The sequence below is a fragment of the Rhipicephalus sanguineus genome, unplaced genomic scaffold (assembly GCF_013339695.2).
Source record: "Rhipicephalus sanguineus isolate Rsan-2018 unplaced genomic scaffold, BIME_Rsan_1.4 Seq4304, whole genome shotgun sequence".
NCBI classification, from domain to species: Eukaryota; Metazoa; Arthropoda; class Arachnida; order Ixodida; family Ixodidae; genus Rhipicephalus; species Rhipicephalus sanguineus.
The window spans coordinates 383201-410973 of NW_023615237.1; the positions used below are offsets into that span (position 1 = coordinate 383201).

General features: G+C 45.0%; 1 protein-coding gene across 1 annotated transcript; it reads left to right on the top strand.

The window, feature by feature from the left end:
- The first annotated feature begins 3780 nt into the window (after nucleotides 1–3780).
- On the top strand, nucleotides 3781–26208 carry LOC119377312 (acetylcholinesterase). Its single transcript, XM_037646845.2, has 4 exons — nucleotides 3781–3891; nucleotides 16642–16922; nucleotides 21789–23011; nucleotides 25923–26208. The coding sequence occupies exons 2-4, from the start codon at nucleotides 16659–16661 to the stop codon at nucleotides 26062–26064; spliced, it is 1629 nt and encodes a 542-aa protein (XP_037502773.1). The 5' UTR covers nucleotides 3781–3891; nucleotides 16642–16658; the 3' UTR covers nucleotides 26065–26208.
- Nucleotides 26209–27773: the final 1565 nt, after the last annotated feature.

Below are 27773 nucleotides of genomic sequence, written 5' to 3' on the forward strand. Positions count from 1 at the left end.
TTCTATTCCTTCTATAAAGCGCATAGTGAAGAAAAAAATGTCAACAAAGGGAGCTGGTATTATTCAAGAGTTGTTCTTTTAACACATATTTTTTATAGTTCAAAAGCACCATAGCCTGTCGAGCAATTATTTTTTTTTGTTTTTTACGAACATTCAGTGACCTCAAACATGCCTACACTCCGCAAGAACCTGGAGCTTCAAGAAACATGGACAGCAAGCGTCACCTTTGAAACAAGTTAGGAACATTGGCGGGTTCACAATTGAGGACAACATGCGGCTAATGATTCGCTACGAGTAACTGGACGACTTTTGTAGTAGGATAAATACCTGTCCTCATATGAGGCCCGTATGCATGAGAGGGTTAATACAGAGTTGACAAAAATGCAGAAGAACTCACAGGGTTCTTTGTGCATTCACCTCAGACGACTCGAAGGCGAAAGCCATCTTTTTCTTCTCAGTCAACGCATGATGACGTCAGATATTTTTGCCATCTCTGATGTCATGTTGACGTCATATGGTGACGTCATCACGTGATGATGACTGTTTTCATCACTCGTGCTGTGCCCGACGCCGGTGGACACTGACGGTCAATCTTCGCGTTTGATGAGGCATCTAAGGCTTTCTCCTTAATACATCGTTAACATTAACGCTACCTTGCATTCAGACTACTAATTTAGGTGATAAAATGCATGTTGAATGCATTACTAACAATGTCAATCGCGTGCAGCGTATTCGACACCAGAACTTATTTTAAATGCGAAGCATTTCTTCGCGAACCTTTGGCACTTTGAGCATTTCTATCTACGTGTCTATCTATCTATCTGTCTATCTATCTATCTAGCCGCCTACGTCTGGGTGCTCTCATGATCGCCTCCTTAACTTGGTGTAGACGAAAATTGGCATGGGAGGCTAAGAAGATTTGATGAATATGACTGTCGGGTCATGACATGAATAACGTGAAAATCCTATCGCGTACAGCGTCACACCCACTCCTCCAGACACGTGTGGCACATACCCGTTTACCACGGGCCGCGGTGTACGGGTATGTGCCACAGGTGATTGAGAGTTTATATCTACCCAAGAACAGCGAGAACAGACATTGGTAACTTAAATGCAAGAGCGTTAAGAAAAACTGACATCGGCAGTGTTGACCCAACGAATAGAAAAAATGAAAATTAGAATCGCAGCAGGAACCGAACCCAAGCATTCTGCGTGGCAATCGGGTATTCTACCACAGAGCCACGCCAGGCCTATAAACTGGTTTGGAAAACAGCCTATGCAGGCGCAATATCAGAGCAACGTCAATTGTGGTTGTGCTGCTTGCTATCTAATTCTACAAGAAAGCAATAAACACAACATATGTACTCCTACGATGCAGGCGTAATATCAGGTTAACATGTGTGGTTCCAGTGTTGGCTCCTCTTTTGTAACAGTCTAATAAACATTACGTTTGTATTCCTATGACTCAGCAAGCTATATTGAAGCATTGCTCGACCCCGGAGGAATACATTAGCGAAGATTGCGTATTATATTCTTATAATTGCACCAAGGTAAATGTAACTGGTCGCAAAGTTTCCATAGAAGCCTATATGTTCAGAAAATGGCAGTGCATCAGCTGCTCATGGGCTCATCACCTGTAATACTCCACAGCGGGATTAAAGTAAACAACAGCGTACCTCTCATGTTTGCAGCGTTGTATATTTGCTTTGCACATGCACAGGGGCCTTAAAGAGCACATTGCTTGTGTGCTTCAGTTCTAACCAGAAGAAGTGACGCCTGGTCACGCCAAAATGATGACATTTCAGTTTTATTCAGTGGTTACAATATCGCAAATATTATCACGCCCTACACAATGAGCAACAAGTTCGCAATAAGTACAAAAAGTGCGTACACTACGTGCGCGATGTTTTGTCTTATGTTGGGTTAAATTAACCTTACATGTAACGTATACAGGCATGCGAATTGTAGCGCGACAGATATCGTAGCGATCTGGTCACCGATAACAGGAAATATAGTAGGCACTGCATGTTCACGAAGGAAATCGGGCAGCAGGGTCGAAATCCAGCAAGCACACTACTCCCAACCGTTGCCCCGATGTCTTATCTAGAAGAGATGGGCCGCCAGGCGTACGCATGTTGCTATTGTATCCTTGAACACGGTTTCCGCGAGTACCGAGGAAAGCGTTTGGCGGTAAATGTTAGCCGCGTCGTCCCGTTGAACACCGTAATCAACACGTTCACCAACGATGAAACGCACCCCGCAACTCAGCGCACAGCAAAAATCAAATTCTTACCTCAATTATTCAGAGAAAGCATGCAAGTGCGAAACACCAGAACACGTTAGGGGGCGTGTCATCGCAGACGAACTTTACGAGCGCGCCTTTCTATACGCCGCAAGGATTGCACCGAATAACAGTGACGTGCACCTCTCTTCAGGGGGCGCTCAGAAAAAGATTTTTCGTAATAATTAAAAACTGTTGTACATTCTTGGCACACTGCACCTACATATTAATGTTCAGGAAATAAATGTCATTTGTAAAACATAAAGATTGCTTTGCCCTTGAGTAAAACTTGGTTTTTCGCTATTAGTGTTTGTTTGTTCCCTCTAAACATGGTCGCGTTTCAATCGCAGCACTCATAGCTCCCCTTGCTGATGTCGCTGACAATAGGCTCTGAACCGCTTTTCGCCCGAAGCTTCGCGACCTATTTGGATCGACTTTGATTGCACCATAAAGTGCACATAGTTTCTATAATACTGACATATGTACTCTAACGTGAGGGCTGACGTTACGTCACACCATGAGTTACCCTGTGCGTTTTTTCCGTTGCCAGTGTGTATATGCAACTAATTTTGTACAAGACATCTGGGCAATCCAAGTTAGGCTAGGCCTCTTCTTTCTTTGAAATCCACTCTAAACAAGTTGTTCGAGCCTCTTAAGAAGAATTAACAGGCTCGAATTAGAAAGAATCAGAATTCTTTCTAATTGTTTCCGGGTAGGGAGTAAAGCACATATGCAAAAATAAAGTTCATACTTCATGATCTCGCTACCTGTGTCGTGAATAACAATTGCACATATTTCATAAAATTTTTAATTTTGTTAGAACGCTGACTGTCTCACATTTTTCTGCCTCTCATAACGTCTTGTCGCGCACTTATCATCGGAGAGATCGTGTATTGCGTCGTCCCAACACGCGTTACACACAATCCTCCACCCCCCCCCCCCCCCTAAAATAAAAAAGAAAAAAGAAACAGTATGAAGTGTAGTAGCCTGCCTTACTTCGTATTTTCTTTTTTACAGACTCTACGTTCGTACTCTCTAGAGTGAAATGGCATATGTAAACAATGCAACATCTGTTCTTAACATTCTTTATTATGATGTATTTCTTTTTTCTGTTCGCCCTGCTCTCTTTAACGCCCGACAGCCCCGTGGGTACCTAAATGAATGTATGAATGAATGAGCACCACTTGTGCTGAAATGTCGAAATTGTGAAGCAATCCTTCAAATTATTGCCAGATGAAAGTAAAAGCAAACGCGGCGTCTCTAAGTTGTCTGGGCTGACTCCTCGGATTTCTCGTCCTCGCCAACGCGTAGTTGCATAGACATGGCAAGTTAGCCATGCGAGCGGGCACGTTCGCGAGCGCACACGCCGGCCGTCAAGAGCGTCGGCGCACGCTGTCAAATCGATTCTCGTGACCCTGACACGAGCATGCACCCGCGATGGTGGCGAGGATCACGGCCTTTTCTCTCATTTACGCCACTCTCTCCCCTCGGACGCACGCTTTCCTCCTCGGGCCACTGGGGGTGTTTCTGCACCAGTGGAATCCCGCGCCACTACGAGCGAGTCGTCGGTTTTAGGGTCTTCTGTCGGACTGTCGCCGTTTCAGGACCAGGTAAGTTCACAGAAAGTGCATAAAGCCATTTCGCAGTATTTTTTCTAGACGCCCGGTAGCTGGGCCACTTTTCGTTTCTATTAGCCGTATCTATTAGCCCCCTCACGTGTTCTGGTCTATTAGCCGCTCGTAGTGGCGCGGGATTCCACTGGTGCAGAAACACCCCCAGTGGCCCGAGGAGGAAAGCGTGCGTCCGAGGGGAGAGAGTGGCGTAAATGAGAGAAGCGTTTCATTAGTTTTTCAATATTGCTAGTTATTTTTCTTTACCTAACAAAAACTATATCAGGCATCTCGCCACCCCCATTGGCCACATCGTTCAATCGACTAAACATAACATATACAAAAATTTATTGCTACTTTCTACTTGCCAAAACAACGCTGTGACTATGTGGTGCGCAATGTTTAGGCAACCAGGAAAAATTTAGACTCTCTGGGGCTCTTTAATAAGAGACCCCCCACGGTGGTCTAGTAGTTATGGTGCTCGACTGCTGACCCGAAGGTCCCTTGATCGAATGCCGTATTTTTGATGAAGGCGGAAATGCTTGAGGCACGTGTACTTACATTTAGGTGGATGTTAAAGATCCCCAGGTGGTTGAAATTTCCGGAGCCCTCCATTACGGCGCTTTTAACGATCATATCGTGATTTTCGGACGTTTAACCCCAGCTGTTAATTAATATTTAACAAGGAACGAAAGCCTTATTTTTTTCATTTCGGCCCCCTGCCCTTCAAACACAAAAGCGGCGTTAGAGAACAAAGCCGTACGAAAACATGGCCTTGATGCAAAACGTTCGTGGAAGGACCTAACGTTGAAAAGAGTGTGCTCATATAACAACGTCAGTGCATGTACGTGGACACCGTTTCATTTCACTGAAGAAAAAAATATTTTGTTGTGTGAGTGCCCATGGCCACGAGAACAATCTTAGTTTCTCAAAAAAGAGTGCGTTATCAAAAAGAAAAAAAAAATAGAAGTGCCCACTGTGCCAGAACCGCTTTCTGCGAATTGCGCGAAAATGGGATTTTGACGAGATCTTACAAAAGAACTGTTGTAGCTGTGAGTCTCACAATTTTTCTTAACATACTAACAGTAACATTAATTTATAGAATGTTGTCTGTTGCTGTTTTCTTGCCCATTATTTGAGGAAAAAAATCGCGAATACGGCACATTGCTCAATATTGCTCTAATTTCATTTCTTTTTGTTCCGCGTCTTTAATAATCAGAATTTACGAAATTACGCAGACAGTTGCCACACATTACGTTAACAGTTATGCCAAATACCATTGCCGAGAATAACATCAAACGCAAACCAAGAATGCTTAACCGAAGGCATGTCTATAAGAATTCAATGTTCTGAAGTTCAAAAAAAGGAAAAAGAAAGGCCGCCTTCACTTTTCTTTAAACGCACCAGAATTAAAGCCAGCGCGTGTTCTAACTTAATCTGTAAAAACCTGTTCCATTATGTATGCGAGATAGGAGTGACAAAGCTGCCAAGGTGACCATATTGACGTTAACGCGCAACCACCTAAATGAGCGAGTATGTAGCTACAGTTCCTATCGTCATAATTTTTAGGTCTTAAATATGCTCTATCGTGTCCACGAAACAACAAATTGACAGAAAAACACGAATAGTTGATTTAAAGTGCAAATTCGTACATATGCGGGCTTGAAGTCGTCGTAGCAGTGTTCCTGGCGAAAGCAATTATCGCAGAAAATTCGTGTAGATGCGCACTCGAGTCGGGAATTCGAATGCAACAATTTCTTCAGGTTTAATGTACACTGGACGCTAGACAGGCATCGAAGGGAGAGTGCGTCCACGCAGAAAGTCTCATGGAAACGGAATCAACTACCTGCATTAAGGCTTAAGAAACATGCGAACTCCCGGCTCGAGTGTGCATCTAGAATTTTCTCCGATAATTGCTTTCGCCGAGAACAATACTACGACGAGTGAAAGCACGCATATGTACGAATTTGCACTAAATAAACTATTCGTCTTTTTTGTGTCAATTTGTTGTTTCGTGAACACGAGAGAACATATCTAAGACCTAAAAATTATGCCAATAGCAACTAGAGCTACATACTCGCTCATTTAAGTGGTTGTGCGTTAACGTCACTACGGTACACTTTGGCGGCTTTGTCACTCCTATCTCACATAAATAATAGAACATGTTTTTTACAGATTAAGTTAGAACACGCGCTTGGCTTTAGTACTGGGGAGTTTAACGAAAATCGAAAGGTGGCCTTTTCTTAAACTCAATTTCCAAATAGTGAAATTTTAGAGACTTGCCTTCAGTTAGGCATTTTTGGTTTGCGTTTGATGTCACTCTCGCCAATATTCTGGGTGATTTTGGAAATTCTGCCTAATAAAGACGCGGAGAAATAAAATTTGAAAGTAGAGCATTGTTGAGCAATGTGCCGCATTTGCGATTTTTTTCTTACAGCTTTCTTTCTGAGAAATCCTCATGGATTTCATTGCGGCTTTGTGCTACAAACGGGTGCTTGTCTATTTTTCCTTTCTCAATCCTTCCGTCACCTTGCCGGCTTCCGCAGAGCTCATTTGCAATACTGTGTGTCCATGTGCTTCGAGTTGTCGATCAATTCGACCTCGCGCTGCCAATTGCTAGCTTCCTGGTTGCTCAATTGGTAGAGCGACTGCCCCGGAAAGGCGTTGGTCCCGGTTTCGAACACCGGATCAGGGCGAATGTTTCGCCGACTAAGAGACTTTCTTTCTGAGAAATCCGTATGGATTTCCTTGGGGTTTCGTGCTGCAAACGGGTGGATGTCTATTATCTCTTTCTCAATGTATCACATAACGAAGAAAATGAATGTTTTTTCATGACCCAACTAACTTTTTTAAACAATGAGAACTCATCTTGGCGCAGCATTTCGTGAAGCTGAAAGCTATGAGAGTCGAAGGGTTATTACGAGCCAGATACTGCTTTTATTTACTGCATCACAAGTTTTCGTGCAAAAATGCCAGCTGTAACACGTGGTCTGGGAAGAGCAGCTCCGACCGGCTGCAAAAAACACTGCCAGCTGTTAGAAAAGCTTCTCAATCCTTGGATGTCTGGCAGAAATCTAGAGGTACTTCTGTGCTACATCGGCCAGCGCTGGGCACAGCCGGCAGCCACGGCTCCTTTACCACTCCAAAGCTCTCCCTGACTGTGAAGCAGAAGGGCATTCAAGGAGACTGTCAGTTGGGAAGTACCACATTCATGTGCATTCATTTGCACTACTTTCGAGCTCAACGAAAAAACGGCAGTCCTGTTCCTTGAGCTTTTCGTTGCTGAAGGCTGGATATGCTAAATTTAGATTTTTTTATTCTACAGACAGAAGCTTCTCATAAAGTAATAGCTTTAAAGCAACCGAGAACTGGCCTGAATGTGTAATTAGAACCCAATGAAAATTACAAGGAAATTAAAGCGACTAAGTCAAGCATCCTTTTCGAGATTTGAGTAGGAAATGCTTAAATTGCATTTGAAGTTGTAAAAGATTTGGTATGTCACATTGCCTTGTGGAAGAGCCTCATTGCTTCACGATGAAGTCCGGTTTGTTACACGAAGAGGATGCTTTTATGTACACAGTAAATGGAACTCAAAATTTGGGTATCAATATTATTAGCCGTCCCCACTTTATTCTGTGCTGTTTTAGAGGTTAAATGAGCTACCAATGAAAAAACGCCAGGCCTGCGCTGAAACCGCAGCACAGTCACAGCGAAAGCTCAAAGAGCGGCCTTACTAGATACCTTTGTAATCTTTCTTTGGGCAACTACTACAAATCAACTTGCAATGTACCCACTACGCCATAAATCATGATTTTTGTGAAATAGCGAAGCGCCCACTATTCATCATTCTGCGGAGGAGCGAGGTACTCGTTACTCGTCCGTAAGAGATTATGTGCACTTTGTTGATGCTGTGGCCGATGACGATGAAGAAATATGTCTGAGTTATTTGTAAGGGGTTGGAAGCTTTAAACGACCAACTCGTTACGCAATTCACTTTGTGTGATATCTGCATGTTAGTTTACTCTTCTACCACGCTACATTACATATGTTGACGTGATTCCTTGCCTGCATAACGCCTGTAAAGGTATTTTTGCGCAGGAGTGTCAAGCACCGGCGAGGCTCTGGGTAGAATACACGACTGCCACGCAGACGGCCTGAATTCAAGTCGCACCCGTTCCTGGATATTTTTTACAGCGAAAGCTGTCATCAGATCACAACAACAGTGCTGTGGTTGTCCGCCGCCGCCCGCGTCCGTAACCGCTATCGCGCGAAATAAGAAAAGAAACATCGCTGATCCCTCTGTCATAGGAATCGGTATAACACGAAAGCGAAACGTGTCTTCACAGACGGATAAGGCGGAAACAGGGGCTAGTTGGTACGTCTTCAAGCGTGTAGTGCGCTGCCAGTGGACATGGACGAGAAAAAAGAAACAAGGAAAACAACGCAGGGTGATGCGCAACTGTGTTGCGCATCACCTCGCCCGTTTCGACTGACAGCGCACTACAAGCATGCTCACAGACGGAGTTGAGCATTTGTTATGCATTTTTTGGACACAAGAGCGAAGGAATGAATCCTATAGCAACAAATTGTAATGTGACGCGAAGAACGGCAAGCCGCTTGAAACTCGCAACGCGCTGCTCGAGCAGGAAATGCGCACGCAAAGAACATACACAGCATGATCGTGAATTAAGAACTGCCATTGCTCGCGAGTTAAAGCATACTGCTCAAACACAAAGGAGGACGCACGAAACGAACACACAAGTGTACACAGGATGAACGCAAACTAACTGTCACAGTTGTAACTTATTTGTGTTAGCAGCGCGCTCCTTTCGCAAAAGCGGCCGCTGCAGTGAGCGAAGTGACTTTCATGCTCTCTGTAACTTCAACGCAAACTTGCGGTGTGAGTACAAGACGTACAAACCACCCCACATCACGAGATAAGCGCGCGAGCACGAGTGACCAAGCCCTGCGGAGGCGCGCGCGCATCACAACGCGCGGGGTGACGACCTTAAAAGCGCACCCTTCGAGCCCTTCGCACCATCTCGCCAGTGATAACGAAAACACGGTAAAGTGCCACCGATATCTGAGTACCGCCAACGGTTAATGGTGTATATAAATACCTCGCCGTTAGTGCGCTGGCGAATGTGCCGTCTGTGGCCGGGTCTGTTCGTGCCACGCGCTGCGGAGCGAGGGGTCGTAGGTTTGAATCCCGGAGACGGTACTTTTTCGTGTTGTTTTGTCGTTGGCTTCTGTTATTGTATATTTTACAACGTCATATCCGTGACGGAAATACGTCAGTGGAGCCGTGGTGGACGCCGGCATAAAGCACTTTCGTGTTAAAAATGAAATAAATAAAAAGATATCCAGAATTGGGTGGGATTTGAAGCCGCGCCCTCTGCGTGGCAATCCAGTATTCTACCACAAAGCCACGTTGGTGCCAGTACCTCCTTTATAAGAAAACCCTATGCAGGCGTCATCTCTGCCAAGGAATCGCGTTAACATGTGTAATATAGCATGGCAGAAGAGTAAAATAAAAACCAGGTGTCACACAACGCTAATTGCGCAACGAGTGTGTGGTTTAAAGCTGCCCCCCCCCCCCCCGCGCTGCAAAGTGCTCAGCCGTAATTCTTTACCGTCATCAGCCGCATGCAGGATCACCAAAGTGCAACTAATGCCTCATAATGCCTCACAGATGTGTCGCGGGTACTTCGCTTATGGTGCTTCCCTCATATTCCTTTTTTCGCCTTTTCGGAAATTCTCCTGCCGCACTATTCATGGCCGATCCATGGTGGGTTGAGCCATTCTTCTAGGAACCAACCAACCCTGTAACCAAATATTATGATTTATAGGATAGTGAATACCTTGCATGTGTACTTGTACTAAAAGACCAAAATAAGTTTAGAACGGGCTCTCGAGAGGCTGCTCTTCGAGCTTTCGCTGTGACTGTGCTGGATGTTGCGCACAGGCCTGGCGTTTTCTTGTCTCATTGCGCGCGATAGTGTTTACAGACATCGGCGGCGGCGGCGGCGGACAGCTATACGCAACCAAGATCAGTTGTTGTGATTTTGTACAGCTTTCGCTGTAAAGAAAAGGACTCCACAGAGTGAGTGTTAGCTGAAGGGTTCTCCATGTCTGGCGCAGAGGTGTCCGGCTTTCGGTTGGCATGACCTCATTTGCTGCATTTGCAAGCGTGGCCTTCGTCCACATTTTTAACTATCTTCAGTATAGCAAACGTCCTTGTAGCGAGGGTGAGCCAGTATTGCATGTGCTGGAGTATATTCCGTTTCAAAGCCAGGGAACCTTGTCGTAAGGCTGTGCATAAGCCCATTTGCAAATAATGTGGCTTTGTCACTTTCAGACACACGCATGTGCAGCACCACTTGTACACAATGCACGACGCGTATCACATGGGAATTTGTTGGATAGCGCATAGCAGTCACCGCGAAGCTCGGTCGTTGCTTGATCGAGAGACTGCAACGCTTTTACAGTCGCAGCTGAAATTTTCTATTCTCTGGAGCTCAAGTTGTCCACATCAGATCTGAAAAGTCCAACTGAAACCATGGTGTTCGCTGTACCAGTGTGAGCAAAAGCGATCACTGGAAACTAGGGCCAACTGCATGTCCTTTTGGATCTCCACATGCTATGCACGTGCACTCGCTCTCCTCTTGTAACGACCCGCAAGCGATCGACACAGCGCACAAATCTGAGAAACACATGCCAGTTTTCTTATTGGCGACATTTCTAAAGAGCTGCAGGTTATGAGAAAAACAGAGACGTTCTCACAGTGGGATTTGGCATCAGTTGAAAAGACGTGTTAGTAATAAGGTAAGTCGGATGTTGTCGAATGACCATAGTCTTCTATCACGTCTCGTTGAAATTGAGCCGCGTTTTGTACAGCATGTTCTTGTGGAATCGATTTACAGACAATGGCATATACATGCGGTGTGAAGTCACTATCCATCATGTGGGCCGTGACACACACGTAACTGTCACCGGATCTCGGTGTTAAACCATCTGTCGCTAAATGGAAGCACATGGCACCACAGTTGTCAAATAGGTGCCGAAATCGCTTCTTCAGTTCATTTCACCGTTTTAGTTTCTTACAAATTCTGAACGACTGTTCAGGAAAATTTATTCCGCGATGCAACGACGTGCTCCTAAATGGCGAAGTCGATCATCTCGATAAGGCTTTGTTCTTCGACCACGCCGCATGGTTGCAGGCCACGCGAAATGAATGCTGCCATATTGGTCAGCTTTTGCTTCCTTCGCGGCTGAGAGGCTCGCATGCACGCAGGAGTCTCCACCATCCCATTCCCCTCTCCTTGTTCTTTTGTTTCTTTTTTTTTTTGCCGGATCGTTCAATAAAGTTGTTCACTCACTCACTTGCGCTTTCGTCGATGACGGCAGTTGATTCTTCCAAAGTAAGCTGGCCACGGTCTACTGCTACGAAAGTCTCTTTGACTCACTTTTTTTTTCGGCAAACAGCAAAGCTGATGCAATTCTGAGCATTCTTTGTGCTTGTCTTGATGTCTCTCCAAGTTGGAGGCGAGCGTCGTCGTAGTGCTATTAGCAGCTCTCAACACGACTCTGCAGGTATCGCACTGAGCTGTGCCTTTAGCGGGCACTCTGAGGAAAAAATTTGGATGTCGGATTCGTTTACGCGTGCTGCCAAGACACACATGCGGTCGACGCCATGTTCACCTACGGCTGCTGCAGTCACTGACAGCGCAAGAAAAGCCTGCATGTGAATACGCCGAGCTGACGTTGAGGAAAAAAATCACAGCATATCCACGGAGTGAATGATGATGAGTGGGCGAAGCTGCGGAGGTTCATCGGTAAACCGTGAATCTTCCGTGAATGCTGCCCAGTACATCATCACCGACGTGAGATCGGGCGCGTTTATACTAAAGGTTCGATGAGTTATGACGACTTGCAGCTCACTTTAATTTTACATGTACGCTGTGAATTTTCATTGTTTAGAAAACCATTGCTTTAGAAAACATGTGGCGTCTCTCGTTAAGCAGCTGGCGTCTTTTCGCATTGCTTTAGAAACATCTGGCGTTCTTTCGTTTTGCTTTTACAAAACATCTGGCGTCTTTCGTTGGTTTATTTCATCAATCAACGGCGTTTTGAACAAAATTTTTATTGTTTAATCACGCACAGGAGAAATCTCACCAGGCACTACCTTGGAGGTAAACAATGGCTGCTAATGGGAATGAGAGACAGAAGAAGTCGGCTTTTAGCTAACACTTACACTTCTACTTGTACTAACGTTTCCTACTGGAACATGCCAATGGCTGCTAATGGGGAATGAGAGACCGAAGAATTCGGCTTTTAGTTAACGCGCACGCTGCGAATTTTTTATTGTTCAACAACGCACAGGAAAAATCTCCCACCGGCACCACCTTGGAGGTCAAAGCGTAAGACTTGTTACGCACTACTACTACGACTACGAGGGACGAACGGGTGCTGCCTTAAGGAGCTTCGCCCCTAAAACAAAGCGAAAAAGAAAACTGTCTACACCCCAGCGGCGCCGTCCTAACAGTTAGCTTATGTGTGACGGTTGCCGTGAGCGTGGCAGTGACGCAAAAGAGAAATTTAAAATTGTTGCATGACAGCCATGACGAATAATTCGTAGCGTTCGACATTTGTGTTTGCAGCAGCCGTCCGGAGCTTTCGGCTGCTTATCCGGAAGCACTGGATAATTCGGAAATATCGAATACCCGCACCGGAAACGACGCGGACAAGGTGACATTTCGAAAGAATATTCGCTCCTGTCACATAAAAGGATGAACCATACGTAGGACTACCACAAAATGAAAGATCAGTTTATGTGTATTACAGTATTTCATTACTTAAAGTAGCATGCTTCCCGTCAATTGCGAAACTTTCTTTCTAAAAGCGTTTAGAAGTTTGATTCCTATGTTGAAGTTCCTATATGTAGGTGACGATTCTAGCTTACACACAACAATCTCTCGATGATCCATTCTAACGGAAATCACAATGTAAAACAGTTGTGCAAGGTGTACAGATGCGTCTCGTAAAAGTGTACCTTGTTTACTGTTTATGGATACGCGGGTTGGGACAGAGGAATATTTATGCAGGCATTTGCCCGTTGGTCACATTGTGAATGTTTGATTTTTGAGTTTGAGTTTATTCAACCACGTGGCAAGTACATGAAAATACACTGTATACGTGGTTTGGTGCGAAGGGAAAGAAGCTGCATTTCACAGCTTGACTGGCCCTTTCTACCGGAAAAAAAATCTAAATTACAAAGTTACAAACATTACAAAAATTACAAAAAATAACACGATTGTCTTACAGGTGCGTTAGTTTTCATGTGGAAATGCGCTATGTGCGCTTACTGATGGACTAAAGAGCCACGAAGAAAGAAGAAATGAGCCACGTGCGTTTACTTGTTCTTTCTTTGTTGTTCTTTAGACCTTCTGTAAGCGTTAGACTTACACATGAACGTGCATTAAAGTTGCTTAAGCATGAGTTGTTCTCACGTGCCATCTGCGCAGCCTCAGCGATCAACCGGGTACGATCATCCCTGTGTTTATATAGCGTCACTGTGTCCTCGAAAAGAGGCGTACAGTTGCAGGCAGCACAATGCTGTGCAAGAAACCCACCTTTCCCATTCCTAACCTTGTTAGCATGCTTCCTTAGTCGGTCATTTAGACACCTTCCGGTCTGTGCGACGTAAAATTCACCACAGGAGTCTCCTTGTCTTAGTCCTAATTTCGCACTCTAGAAATCATCTTGACACTTCTAACGGCTTCTAACGACACTTGACACTAACGGCTTCTTCCTTAAAGGGGCCCTGCAACACCTTTCTTTGTTATATTGGAATAGTCCCATTATTGACGTATGACTCTTCACGAGCCATATGCCGCAAAAATTTTTCGAATCCGTCAAGTCTAAGTGGTGTTACCAAATTATAGAGATCACGTTCCGCAGCTTTCTCTCTCAACTCAACGCAGCGAGCGCACGGAAAGCTGCGCGCGGCGTGAGGGGAGGGAGGGAGGGCGGAGGTGCGAGGAGGCGACGTCAGCGCCGGCGGCATTTTTTTCATTTTTTTCTCTCTGGCGTCTCGGCGTAACCACGTGGTCTGTGCCGCCACTTCCGGTCGGCTTGCGTCGTTCTCGTCGACCGGAGTCGATCGCGCTGTGTATCGCGCGTGCTTGAAAACTGCGCGTCGGTTTGGTAATGTTGGGTGTGCACCTTGAACGCCGTAGTGTTTTCATCGCTCTGCCAACCATGGAAGCAAACGTGCGCGCTCGTTTGGAACGAATGACAGCTGAGATCGGTTTCGGCCCATACTCCGATACACCGCCTCGTAAGACGGCACTGGCAGACGACCCCGAAGCGCCGCCATTACCGGACGCCAGCATTGTCATCGGAGACACGCTGCGCCCGTGCCTCGGTCGGTCGTGAGAACGTGCCGACGATGCAGTTCTCAGCTGACGAGGCAACACTCGAACGGCTGCCTCTCTCAACGGCAACCGGCGATGGTCAAAAGCACAGAAATATTCACGTTTTCGGCACTGCGCATGGCGAAGAAAACGGAACCACGCAACTACGAGCAGACGAGCTGTCGGTGAGACCGGAAGTGCTAATATTAATGTTTGTTCGGTGTTTTTAACGCGATAACATAATATAAACATACATATTATCTACTTATTGAACTCAAAATTAACAACGAAAGTAATAATGAGGGTGTTATCGTGATTATAACATCAGCCAATGGTGGAACTGCCGACAATCGCGTCATATTTTGCGGACTAATACATCATTTGTCGAGAGAAGAGGGAGCGATTTTCAGCTGACTTTGAGAATTTATTGTAAATTCCAGGCCGTGCGCATCGCTATAATATTTGGCTCGCGTGTTCTCGGGAGCCTCGACTACCGATCGGCAGCGCTTTTTGAGCATGCTCGAAAAGTGTTGCAGGGCCCCTTTAAAGCCGTTAAGTGGCGAGTATTTCGCTTGTGCTCGAGCCAACGTGTTATACGGTGCTGCGTCTCCAGAGAGCAGCGTTCGTTAACTATCCTCCAGATTGGTTTGGTTCACCTCTGAGTACCCCCTTCACCAAGACTCCATTTCCTCGGTACCCTATTGACGCTTTTGCGATGTGCCTGATTGTTAGATGGTCACAACCTCGTCGTGTCACACGGAAATGGAAATAGCATTGCCTTGAGGGACAAGTGTGCTCACTGAAGGCTTCCAGAGAAGGAAATGAAATATGCGAACAGAGAAGCGGCAGCAACTTCTAAGGTCGCGAGAGGCGAACTTAAATGCCTCGCATACGCTCTCTGTAACCGTAGGACTGCTGACTGCGGAACGGGCGGGCAACAGGCCAGTATTAACAAGCGTCTTTCGGGTTAGCCATGTGGTGCACTAGAACTGCAGCGTGTAACCGATCAGCGTATCCATCACCCAGATTGCAGCCCTGGCTTCTACTGCGACACTGGGCACTTAGTGCCTACGTGAAACGTTGTCGGCGCCCATAGTACAGCTGTGTTGAAAAGAATAAATAGTTCCATGATTTTAGCATCAGTGGATGAAATTCTTCGTTATTTGGGCTGGGCGTTTGATTGAAAAGATTTAGGCGTACGAAATACACCTACGCTGTTTAATGGCTCTCTCAATTCGCCGTATTAGGTAATATTGATTTTCTTTGTTTTCAAGAAGAATGCGACATGGGCTAGCGATCTTGGCAGGCAAGCGAGACCAAAGCCGACATCACAGTCCGGATTCCCATTTACCTGAGGGCCTCTTGAAGCATTTATTAAAGCGTATAGCTTTGAATGGCTCTATCACCTGTTTGCGCGATCAGTGGTGGAGTGTCATGCTCTCAAAGGTGGCACAAAGGTGCCTAGTAAAAGGTTGCGCTTTGAGCAGCCGAACTGTAGGGCGTGTTTTTTCTTTGAAACAGGTGATAAAAAGATGATGCATGAATTGTGGATGACATTTTTACCGGTAAAGTCAGACTTCGTCACCTTGCCTGGACATCTCGGTCTTTTGCTAAGTTTGCTATAAAAGGCAGTGTATGGAAATTCGGAATAGATAGAAGCGATTTCAGTTTTACGCGTACCGTTCGTAATATAAGCAATATAATGCGACGTTGGCGATGTCTTTACTCACCATTATATGGAATACTTTGTTATCCTTCCTTGTTAGGGAGCTTTTCATTGTGTTTTCTGGTTTCTGAGAGTGTCATCTTCGATCGGTTATGCCAATTAGAATAGCATGGTTACTGTCTGCCAATTTACAATATTACCTAACGTTAGATGCTGCTGAGTTGCTCTGGGGTCCGGCTTAATGCACAGTGCAAGATTTTTTTGGGAGACAGCAGTTGCATTCTTATGACGCTAGAGTTCAAACAGACTCGTGTATCATGTTTTTCGTGTATACTAATTGAACTCTACTAGCCTCAGGAATTCCAGAAATTCCCTTTAGAAAGAAGCTGTCATAATCAGTCAGTTTCCCCTTGATGCTAAACAGCACCATTAATTTTAAGCCAGTGCTTCGTAGGAAAGAGACAAAAATTAGTATTGCAGGGCCTTAATCCGAAAAAATACTGACACATTATTGGCCTTTGTCTACTGAATTTTTTCTTTAAGGCTTTGGAGTTGAGCAGTCACTGATAGATGATGGCTGCGCAGTATGAGTGGCTATATTTCGTTCGTACAACATGGGATCGATGCTTTTACTGATTTCGCCTCTCTTACAAATTTACTCCAAACCAGTTCATCAACGACCAGCAATGGTGATGGGTACAGCGCTACTGGCGTGGCTGGTTGCGTCCGTGCTGACTGCCACGGCCGACGATGCACTCGTGGAGAGGCAGACCACGGAAGGCACAGTTCGCGGCAGGGTGGTGCGTGTCCTGAACAATACTGTTGAGCAGTACCTTGGTATTCCGTTCGCCCAGCCACCTGTAGGTCCGCTCCGGTTTAAACCTCCACTCCCCAAAACACCTTGGGAGGGCACCGTGGACGCCACCGCTGGAAACACAGCCTGCCCACAGGTGAGGGACGTGTGAGTACCACTGGGGCATACTTAACCTTGCAAAGTATGAGTATGACACAAGCGGACAAGACAGTCCTCTGAAGAGCCAAATAGTGGTTAAGCTGGCAATGAAACAGGCACGAAATGCTTTTAACACCGTTGTGGAAGGCCACAATAGTTGAGCTATTTAAGTCAGAGGCAGCAGCCTATTTGTCTCGTCTTGAAGACAAACAGCTCTCTCAGTGGCCTTCAATTGCCCTGTCTCGCATCAGCTAATTTTGTGTTATGCCTCCGTAAACAACTCGATCTCACCCGACCGGCCAGTTTTCTGGTTTCCATACTACACATTCCTTCCCATTGCTACCCATTCTGCAACTACGTATTACACTGGCTGCAAAACTCCAATTTCGTCCTTTTAACGTGTGCTGCAACACGGGTTACCCCAGGTGTGAACTAGGCGAGAGAGCAAGGAAGAACGCCAAACCCATGGGAATAACCTACGGTAGCTTCGAAATAAAAAAAAAAATTACGTTTTAAGGCCCCACGTGCGACGTCACTTACAATTTATATGTCTTGCGATAGCCAGCGCTATTGCCAGATTTGAACGTCATTAGGATTAAACCAATATAGAATAAACCCGCCGCAAACAAATTAAGTACGCCAACCTCACATGGAAAGGCCACATTGACGCAAAACCATCTGAAGCATCTAAAACACTTGTATTAATCAGACGCCACTTGCATCAAGCTAACTAGAAGACAAAACTTATAGCATATACCTCACTGGTTCGCTCTAAACTAGAGTATTCCTCATTCACATAAAAACCACATCAAATGTACTTAACTTTAAACTAGAGACTTCACAAAATAAAGCTGCCCGATTTATAAGTAGAAACTACTTAAGTCATTCGAGCATCGCGAATATCAAGGCATCACTGAACCTCCCATCCCTAGGAGAAAGAAGATGGCTGGGGCAGCTGTCTCATTTTCACACGCTTTATTATAATCATTCGTCATTTGCTACCTCCTACATACTTGAAAGAACGTAAGAATGGGCTTGTTGGTGGTGATACATGGTGTGAAACTTATGGCGCGCAAAAAAGACACGGACAAAGAAAGGGACGACTGGACGATGCGCTACATATTGCCTGCCTATCGCCTTTTCCCGCGCCTAGATCACCTCTTCAAAGCTTTAGTTCCGTACGCCCGTACTAACTGCTGATGCTCTTAAATGACTCACCACTGTTGTGCGCCATCCGTCAGTGCAATGATCTAGCACACAATGCTGTGTCTATAATAAAGCGCGACACATTTGTACAACTGTTAAATAAAACGGAAAGACGGGCTAGTTGGTTTGGCTGCATAATGATAATTTTGCGCACGCTACACGAAGAGACAGACGAAAAGTTCACAAGGACCAGCCCAGTTCCTTGTGAACTTTTTGTCTGTGTCTTCTGTAGCGTGCGCAAAATGATCAAAATGCTAAATAGTTCGCTTAATACCGCTTAAAAATGTTGTTTTAACCCGTATGTGTAAACCTTGTAATAACGTGTAATCTACGCCACAATTACCAAGCTAGACGATCAACTCAAAGTTCAGAATTGTTTGAAAAATTTAGATAATTGGTGTAGGAAATGGAAAATGTCAATAAATTATTCTAAATCTACATATACACACATTAGCAAAAGGAAAACTATCCATTCCTTTTCGTACAGCATTGGTGGACACTTGCTGGTGAATGCGCACCAGTTCAAGTATCTCGGGGTAACAATTACGCGGAAACTGTCATGGAATGAACATATAGATAACGTCTGCACGACAGCCTATAAAAAGTTATACATATTGAGGAAAAAACTAGAACATGCATCGCGTGACGTAAAACATATTGCATACACCACCTTCATTAGGACGATACTAGAATATTCAGCCGTTGTTTGGAGTCCCCATCAAGTGACCCTTAAGAAGAAGCTGGAAAGAATACAGAGACTGGCGGCACGTTTTATTTCTTCAACGTACCGAAGGAAGGAATCGGTCACGCTAATGTTACAGAGATGCAACTTAGATTCTCTTGAACTACGGAGAAAAAAATATAGGCTGAAGGTATTTTTCCAAATAATTCATGATCAACTTAAGATTGATAAGGTCAAATATTTACACGCCCCAGGCAAAAGAAACCCCCGAACTAACCACGATTGCGTCATAAAACCATACCAAACAAATACTGACACGTTTCGATATTCTTTCTTCCCAGATGTCGTAGAAATGTGGAATAAACTACCAAACGCTATTGTTGTATTAAACAATGTCACCGACTTCGAAAATGCTGTAGAGGCGCATTTACGAGATTGTTCAATGTGATTTTTGTTCAGTGCCAAATGATGTAAGCGACCTCATGCTCATTGTAAATAATTTGAAAAATGTCAGATAATTTTGAATTGTTATTATTTTTTTTAATTGTAATACCTGTTTTCATTGTGAAGTGCCAAATATTAAGCATCTTTATGTGCCTTGTACATTTTTTATGTATGTTGTTGCATTGTCCTCTCTGTTATGACCCTCTATGAGGGTTGACAGTATTCATAAATAAATAAATAAAATAAATAAATAAACGTTTGTATGCGCTAGTGTCTGCTTCATTTATGCTGCTGTTAACAAGTGTACAGCCGCGGCCACGTCTGTGTAGAGCGCGCGAAGAGGCGGTTTTTGCTCTGAGGGGCGACACCTTGATGCAGTTTCAGGCTCTGACGTGGTGTGTCAGGAGTACGCGCGGCCTTGTAGTCTCTAAACTTGTAAAGTTTAGAGACTACTAGGACTCTAAACGCACACTCTTAATAGCGCACTCTAACTTGTAAAGAGGGGTATTGCCGTCACCTGCCTAAAAGCGTCTCTGACCCGTTATTGCCACCACCAGGTGGCTGAAGGAAAGAAGGTGACTTTTAAGGGGCCGTTTTTTTCTTTGTCAGACACAATAATAATGAGAACTTATGTACAATAATGCCAAGGAAAGCATAGGGGATGTTATTTGTAATAATTGGGATATAAATGTGAAGAAAGTAAAGTGGACGAAAAGATAACTTGCCGCCGGTAGGAGCCGAACCTGCGACCTTCGAATAACACGTCCCATGCTCTACCACTGAGCTACGGCGGCGGTCATCCCCTGTCCACTTTTATAGGGTACTACGTGACGCCAAAAGGCAGAAAAAGAGTGTTCCACACTCGCCGCCGTGGCTGCGATCGGCGCTGACGAACACTCCTAGGTTAATAATAATATATGGGGTTTAACGTCCCAAAACCACGATATGATTATCAGAGACGCCGTAGTGGAGGGCTCCGGAAATTTCGACCACCTGGGGTTCTTTAACGTGCACCTAAATCTAAGTACACGGGCCTCAAACATTTTCGCCTCCATCGAAAATCGATCCCGCGACCTTCGGGTCAGCAGTCGAGCGCCATAACCACTAGACCACCGTGGCGGGGCGAACACTCCTAGGTTTAAATGCATATAGATATACCCTCTAAAAGCGCACGGGGGGGGGGGGGGGGGGGGGATGACCGCCATCGTAGCTCAGTGTTAGAGCATTGGACGCGGTATTCGAAGGTCGCAGGTTCGAACCGTGCCGGCGGAAAGTTATTTTTTTTTCACTTTAATTTCCTTAAAATTATATCCCAATTATTACACCTGGTGGCTGGTAGCTTCGAGCACCAGCTGCAACGTCTCAGCCATGCTGGTTATCCACAGGCGCTACTGATGTCTGTTGCCGAAAGGCTTTTGGTGAGCTTGACAAGGGGAGGGGCAGCACGCAACAAAGAGGATCAGAGGCCTCGTGCAGGTACGGCGGTTATACCTTATGTTCACGAGGTCGCACAGACTGAAAACGTCTGCTGGTAACATTGGTGTACGCGTTGTATTTAGTGGAAAAAACAAACTTGCAACGCTGTGCCAAAAAGTGAACAAAAGTGTCAAGAAAGATGCGTGAGAAAAAGCACAGAAAGCCCTTTGTCGGATTCAGGAACACTGTAGTGTACAAGATCCCGTTTACGTGCGGAAGTTGCTACATCGGCCAAACCGGCCGGTGTTTGAACGACCGGTTACGAGAGCACGGGTTCTGTTGCTGCTCACGGTGTTATATATTTCTTAAAACAATGCAATGAGGCAATACGGTGGCGGGCATGGCGTGGAGATGACTCCACGCAATGTCCCCTGCTCCCCCTTTCCACCCTCTTCACCCGAGCAAAATTTGTAGACTACCCGGGCACTCATCCTATCCATCTTTTTTCTCTGTCTTCCTCCCCTACTCCCGTATTTAGCACGCAGGTCAGCCTAACTCAATTGCCTCCTCTTGTCCATTCTTTACCATGCACTTTGCCCGCTTGCTTTCACTTCCCTTCTACGCTTTCGGGGTGGGGGGAGAGTCAGCAAGGTGTACACAAACACGCTGCTCAGGAAGGCCGCTGCTCATCTTGAAAACAGCGCGTACACACGTGGACGAAGACTAAAGAAACAGCGCTGTTTTCAAGATGTATACCAACCAACTTGCCCAAATCCCCTTTCTCCTAAGGCAGTTGCTGTCTTGAAGATATGTGCACTTGTGTAAATGGTTGCTCCAGCGACATACCGTGTTGAAGTATTTAACATCACTTTGGTGTGCAAATATCTTAAACGATCTCCGTTTTTCAAGTGGAACGAAATGTCATCGCTACAATGAAAAGCTTTATAAAATCAGTATACATAAGTACGTTGTGTTTGCGGTGAACTTGTTGCTAGTCATATGCTATCGGTAGGTGTAGAGGTTTATGTGAAGCGTTATTTATGCGTGCAACCCTCTGGCTCACAAAAAAGTCACAGATATTTTTTTTTTTGTCTATCATATTTCGTGCCCATTCAGGTGCTGACGGAAGGAATCACACTGGGCAATTTAAGCTTCTCAGAGGACTGTCTCTACCTGAACGTATGGGTCCCCGAGGCCGCCAAAAGCCCGGGCTCTCTGCGGCCTGTGCTTGCATGGATCCACGGAGGTGCATTTACTCTCGGTAGCGCCAATCAGGCCAACTACAGCGGAGTCTTTCTCTCTGCGCTGGGAGATGTAGTCGTCGTGTCAATGAATTACCGTCTTGGCATCTTGGGCTTCATGAGTGCCAATTCTCCCGAGGCACCAGGTAACGTTGGCCTGTTGGACCAGAACGTGGCTCTGAAGTGGGTTCAGCGCAACATCGAACACTTCGGAGGTGACCCAGAGCGAGTGACGTTGTTTGGAGAAAGCGCTGGCTCGATGTGTATACACGCGCACATAATGTCGCCATTAAGCGAGGGCCTCTTCAAGAGGGCAGTCTTGATGAGTGGCACAATGTATAGCCTAGACACGTGGGACACTGTCGAAGAAAGCCTGGCGAAGGCAGAAAAGGTCGCAAACGTCGTCGGATGCTCAAGCGGTGGAACTATCGAGCTGGCGTCCAATGCGGAAGAAGTCGTACACTGCATGAGAAACAAATCTGCCGACGAGCTCTTGAAGGCTTCTCTAGAGATCACGGCACCAAAACTTGCCCCTTTTGCGCCCACTTATCACGATGAGTTTCTGCCGCGAAATCCAATAATGGCCATGAAGCGCGGTTTCTTCTCATCTGTGGATGTCTTAGCTGGCGTGACTTCCGACGAAGGAGCTGCGTTTCTCCTCTTCCCTGTGGTTCGTGAGCTTTTGGCCGAAGACCTTAAAGATTTCCCGCAGGAGGAACTCGTTAAATCTCTTCGCGCCGCATTATGGCGACTGCTGAAGGACGACGTGCCGGATGTGCTGCATACTTACACTGAAGAAGTGGCTGAAGGCGACAATACCGCGCTGAGACGTCAGTACATCGACTATGTGTCGGACAGAGTGTTCAACTGTCCCTTGCAGTTCTTTGCGGAATATTATAGCAAATGGGGCAACACGGTATTTTCCTACGTGTTCGCCCACAAGTCGATGATATTCCCACTTCCTGCGTGGATGGGAGTGCCCCACGGAACAGACGTAGCCTTCACGTTCGGTTACCCCTACGCAGCAGATCCTGATTCCCCTGATGGACGTATGACTGAAGCCTTTATTCGGATGCTATTCACCTTCAGCGAAAACGGGTATGTTGTTTTCCTTCTTTTTAGGAATGACGAACTGAATTTTTGGCAGTGCGACTGTTATATAATTAACATGCTTGTGCTGCAACAATAAATAAACAACAAAGGCTATGTAAAACAATGAAATGAGCATGTCGATGCATATCTGTATGGATCCTGTGTTACTGATGATTTTCATAGTTTGTTCGCATAATTTAAACGCATGTGCTCGAGCAAACAGAATGTGTCAAGGCTAACAAATATACGTGCTAACATATTAGCATAATGGCCCATGCACCCTAAGGACATTTATTGCAATTTGCCCAGTATTTATACTGATATATTGAAACCGCAGGAGACGTTTCTATGTGAGTTTCGTCTAATCTTGTAAAAATGCAAGAAAAACCAATTTTGTAAAATGTCTGGAGCAATCAGACGATTTAGTGGAGACTACAATGGAAACAAGTCAGGAAATTATTCGAATTAAAATAATCCACTTTCTAGCAAGCGAAAATAAATCAAATTTCAATAATAATAGTAATAATATCTGGGGTTTAACGTCCCAAAACCAAGATTTGATTATGAGAGACGCCGTAGTGGAGGGCTCCGGAAATTTCGACCACCTGGGGTTCTTTAACGTGCACCTAAATCTAAGTACACGGGCCTCAAACATTTTCGCCTCCATCGAAAATGCAGCCGCCGCGGCCGGGATTTGATCCCGTGACCTTCGGGTCAGCAGTCGAGCACCATAACCACTATACCACCGTGGCGGGGCTAAATCAAATTTCAAGGGAACATCATTAAAACCCAATTCTGGTAGGCATGGTTACACTCTGTATCATGCAGTAAGAATTTCGCGAGCCGATATAAACTGACGCAGTGTAGTGACTTTAAGCAAAACTAATAACAGAACATTAAAGAGCGATATATCTGAAATATGCGAAATCATAACATTTTTGTGTTCATGAAGCAAACATTAAGTGGCTAGCATTGCGCATGCGTGACCGCATACCACAGAGAAAATCTGCGAGATTGCACTGTAAAGTCGTTCAATATAACGCTGAACAACTGTGTATTTAAACTACGTCGTCAATATAAGAGAGCATATTTTCTGCTACTTGCCTTTGCCGCTCCCATCTTCAACGAAGCCTCACTCTCGCGTAGCAGTAACCATGAAAAATTCCTTAACAGAGGGTGCGCTGGGGCCGACGTGCGGTCTTGTCTTCTTCGAGGCTGCAGCTTGAACATTTAACCAGTTGCAGCCTCGAAGAAGACAAGGCTGCTTGTCGAAACTTCGGCTGGAGCACACCCCCTGTTCAGGAATTATTTATCACAAGCTGCCATCTTTTCCTGACTCCTGCCTCTTATTTTGGATAGCAGTAACCAGCATCTCACGTATAAGTGTTACCATCAAAACGACAGTACAGCACGAGGGGCCCCAGTCACTCTGTGATTTCCCTTTTTCTCGATTAGATACACAAATCGTATATGTAACATGTAGAGTTGCATGCTTCCCAGTTCATTATATATGTATGCTTAAGCATAAAGGCAGTAAAAAAACATATCATTGTTCGTACTCTTATAATTCTGGGAGTCTGTATTTAAGCCCGCACTAATACGCACCCCGTACTTCCGACTATACTTTCGGAAAAAGCAGTATTTACAAGTACAGGCTAAACAAATGATCTATGATTGAGACAAGAGGAGTACAGAAAGAGAGACCAAGCATGTAGCATGGCGGTGAAAAAAACGTACTGTTGGAATTCTACCATATATTGCGCCATATCAGTGCAGTAGCTCAATGAAATCACAAAGGATGTTTCACGTTGGAAAGGGGGTGCCATTTATATTGCAATGATACGGAGAAACAGTGAACTCAAGAGCTGTTGCGAATGTTGAAAAAGCGTTTCTTACACCACTCGCAAAGTAATTGATTTGGCTAATACAACACTTAGGACTACTTCACTAGACAAATGTAATGACGAAGAACCTTGTCGGTAGAGACGAGGAAAAACGCTACTGCTTCAAATATACAGTATACTACACGATGACTCGGCCAACACACAGATGAAACAGGAGAGAAATATCGAACCTGATCAATATAAATATCTTAGTTACCAAAGCGAGACGCCCTACGACGAAGCGAGTTTGAGATTCGGCTACTTCTGCATTTTCGATTAGTGAAATAAACGATGTTGCAGCGGCCGATACTCCATAAACCACTTATACCCAAAATATTTGTTCATGACTGAGCTTTGTCTAATCGTCATATGAGAGAGCTAGCTTCTGCCCGCTGAACTTATTTACAGCAGTTTAAGTTTATAAGGAGAGGTAACCATGTCAATACAATGCTCAGTGACACTTTTTAGAACAGGTTGGCTTCATTTCATTGATCATTTTATTTTGAGAGAATGGCGTCTGTTTCCCATGACATGGCTTGTTGTTTCTATATTTGAACTTTCGCGCGCGAATGCAATAATGGTTCGGAAAGAAGCCTTCCACACACATTAAACCTAGCAATAGTCACCACACTCAATTAAACTCAAGGGAACTTTCGTTATCCTAAAGTGGAAAGGTAATGAATTCGCAGTTAGGGAAGATACATAGATGGCGCCCTTAAAGCAATCATTTGTGGTGGTTTCTTGATTGCTTCGCTGCCAAAAAAGTTAACATAAGCGCCATATTTGATGGTACACGAAAAAGCAAAAATATTTCTTAGGAAAATGTAAAATCACACAACATTGCAAAAGCTTTGCCTGTGCATAGGCTACGGTACCCGCGGTAAAGCCTCTATACGATTTGCCTCCCACACAGTCTAGAGTTTTTTTTTTGTCCCTGCTAAATTGAAATTTTGAAGTGATCATAGCAGTCTACTACTTTTTTTCAAATAATCTTTCTGCGCATACTAATAAATAACCGTTTGTCTTTTCAACAGGATTCCAGAGATTCCCAACAACCAGACGTGGCCAAAATACAGCAAGAGCTCGCCAAACATCATATTGATCAACAACTCTCAATTTAACCAGTCGGAAGGATTTAGGACAAGCTACTGTGAACGCTGGAGGCATTTGTACTAAACGCGGCAGTTACGTCTCCAATCAGGACCACTTATTTGCTTCGAATAATTGGCAATAGAAAGTATTAAATTTCGGGCTGACGAGCAAACATTTCTTTTGCTGTTTCTGGAATAAAGTGTACCTCAAGTGAATAAAATCATTTCGAAATTTTTTGTTTCTTTCACTGACACCTGCCTGCAATAAAGCGCGTAATTTCAGCCCCTTATATGAAAACTCTACCTGCTCTAACTTCATTCACTCTTGAGTGTACCTACTTCTGGTCACCAGGCCATGAGTTTCGACGTCACCTTTTGCTTCTATTCCGACAGAAATTGTGATAGTTAGTCTATTGTTTAAGAGCAACAGTTCTGCGGTGCTCAGGCTGTATATTTAGTGTCATGTGCCGCATCCTGAACGCGCACACGTCGTTCACATGACTTGCAGTGTGCTTTGCTTTGAGCTCACTCCGTTTGCGAAGAATCAGTGGGCGCGACATTAGTACGAAGTGTACATGGGGAACCTCGGAAAGGTCCCGATGAGGCTTCCCGGTGTCAATTGGTTTAAACGTACTTCGGTAAATGTTTAGGAGATTAGGCACATATGTGTACTTATACGGTGGCATAGCCACCACATGTTGGAAATTATATATGGTAAGCGTGCAACAGGACAAAATCAGAATGTAGGAGATGTCGGAATAATAATTTATCCAGGAGCCAAATGGTACAGGATGAAGCGAAGGTGCGATCGGTACCTCGGAGTTTTCGGCACAGTAAGTGGAAGAAAGAAGTGGCTGGGAGTAGCCTACTTGTCAAGGCTGTAGAGGGAATATTAATGAGATAGATGATTTCATAAGCACGTAGAATATCAACAAATTTAGTAATGGTGCCCAAATTATTCCGTTAGATGACATGAAATCCCACATACATAACCTTGATGGAACACAGACGAACACGGGAACTTATTGCCACATCGCTGCTAGCTCTTGATATAGTCCACGCAGGGCGGGGCCTAAATGTCAAGAGCCGATCACTCTGGAAGTTGCAAGCAGGCAGTCTATCCTTGAATATTGTCTCATGACAGGATGAATTTATGAGTAGTTTAAAAAATTGGCCGTAGACCAAGAAGGGCCAGCAGCTTGGAAAGCGATCATGAACGGAAGTAGTACAAATAGGATATGCAAATGGAAAAGAGAGCATAGAATCAGTTTAACAACTCATATTTATGTGACAAATAAAGTATAGCTGCAAGAGTGGGGAAAGAAGTGAGAAAAAAAATTCCAGTGGCTAAGCTCGGCTATGCTAGGATATACGTAGCGTTAGCAAAGGTTCAGCTGATTATTCTTAGCTTTCCAGATTGTCTAGGATTAGCTTGATTGTCATGCTTACTGCTGCTCTAATGACACACACACGGTATACGTATTTGTGGCACATGCATATTTATTTTTGCTCAACTCAGGATGCTTCTCTATTGCCACAAAGACGCCTCGGCGGTCAGTGAAGTAACACGCTGCCGTCTCTATGGCCCCAACACAGTAACCGCTAACTGCCAGGCAACTACTTCGGGATCCGATGAGATAAGCTTCTCGGCTCTTCTGCGCCGTCGAACAGCATTTGCGCTCTCCTTCTCTATGGCGTTACCCACCTGCAAACGCCAGTCAGAGGCGCTATCAAGCAGCCCCAGCGCAGTGTCAGACGGCGACTGCACAGCGAAGGCGAATAGCCGCGCGCGCG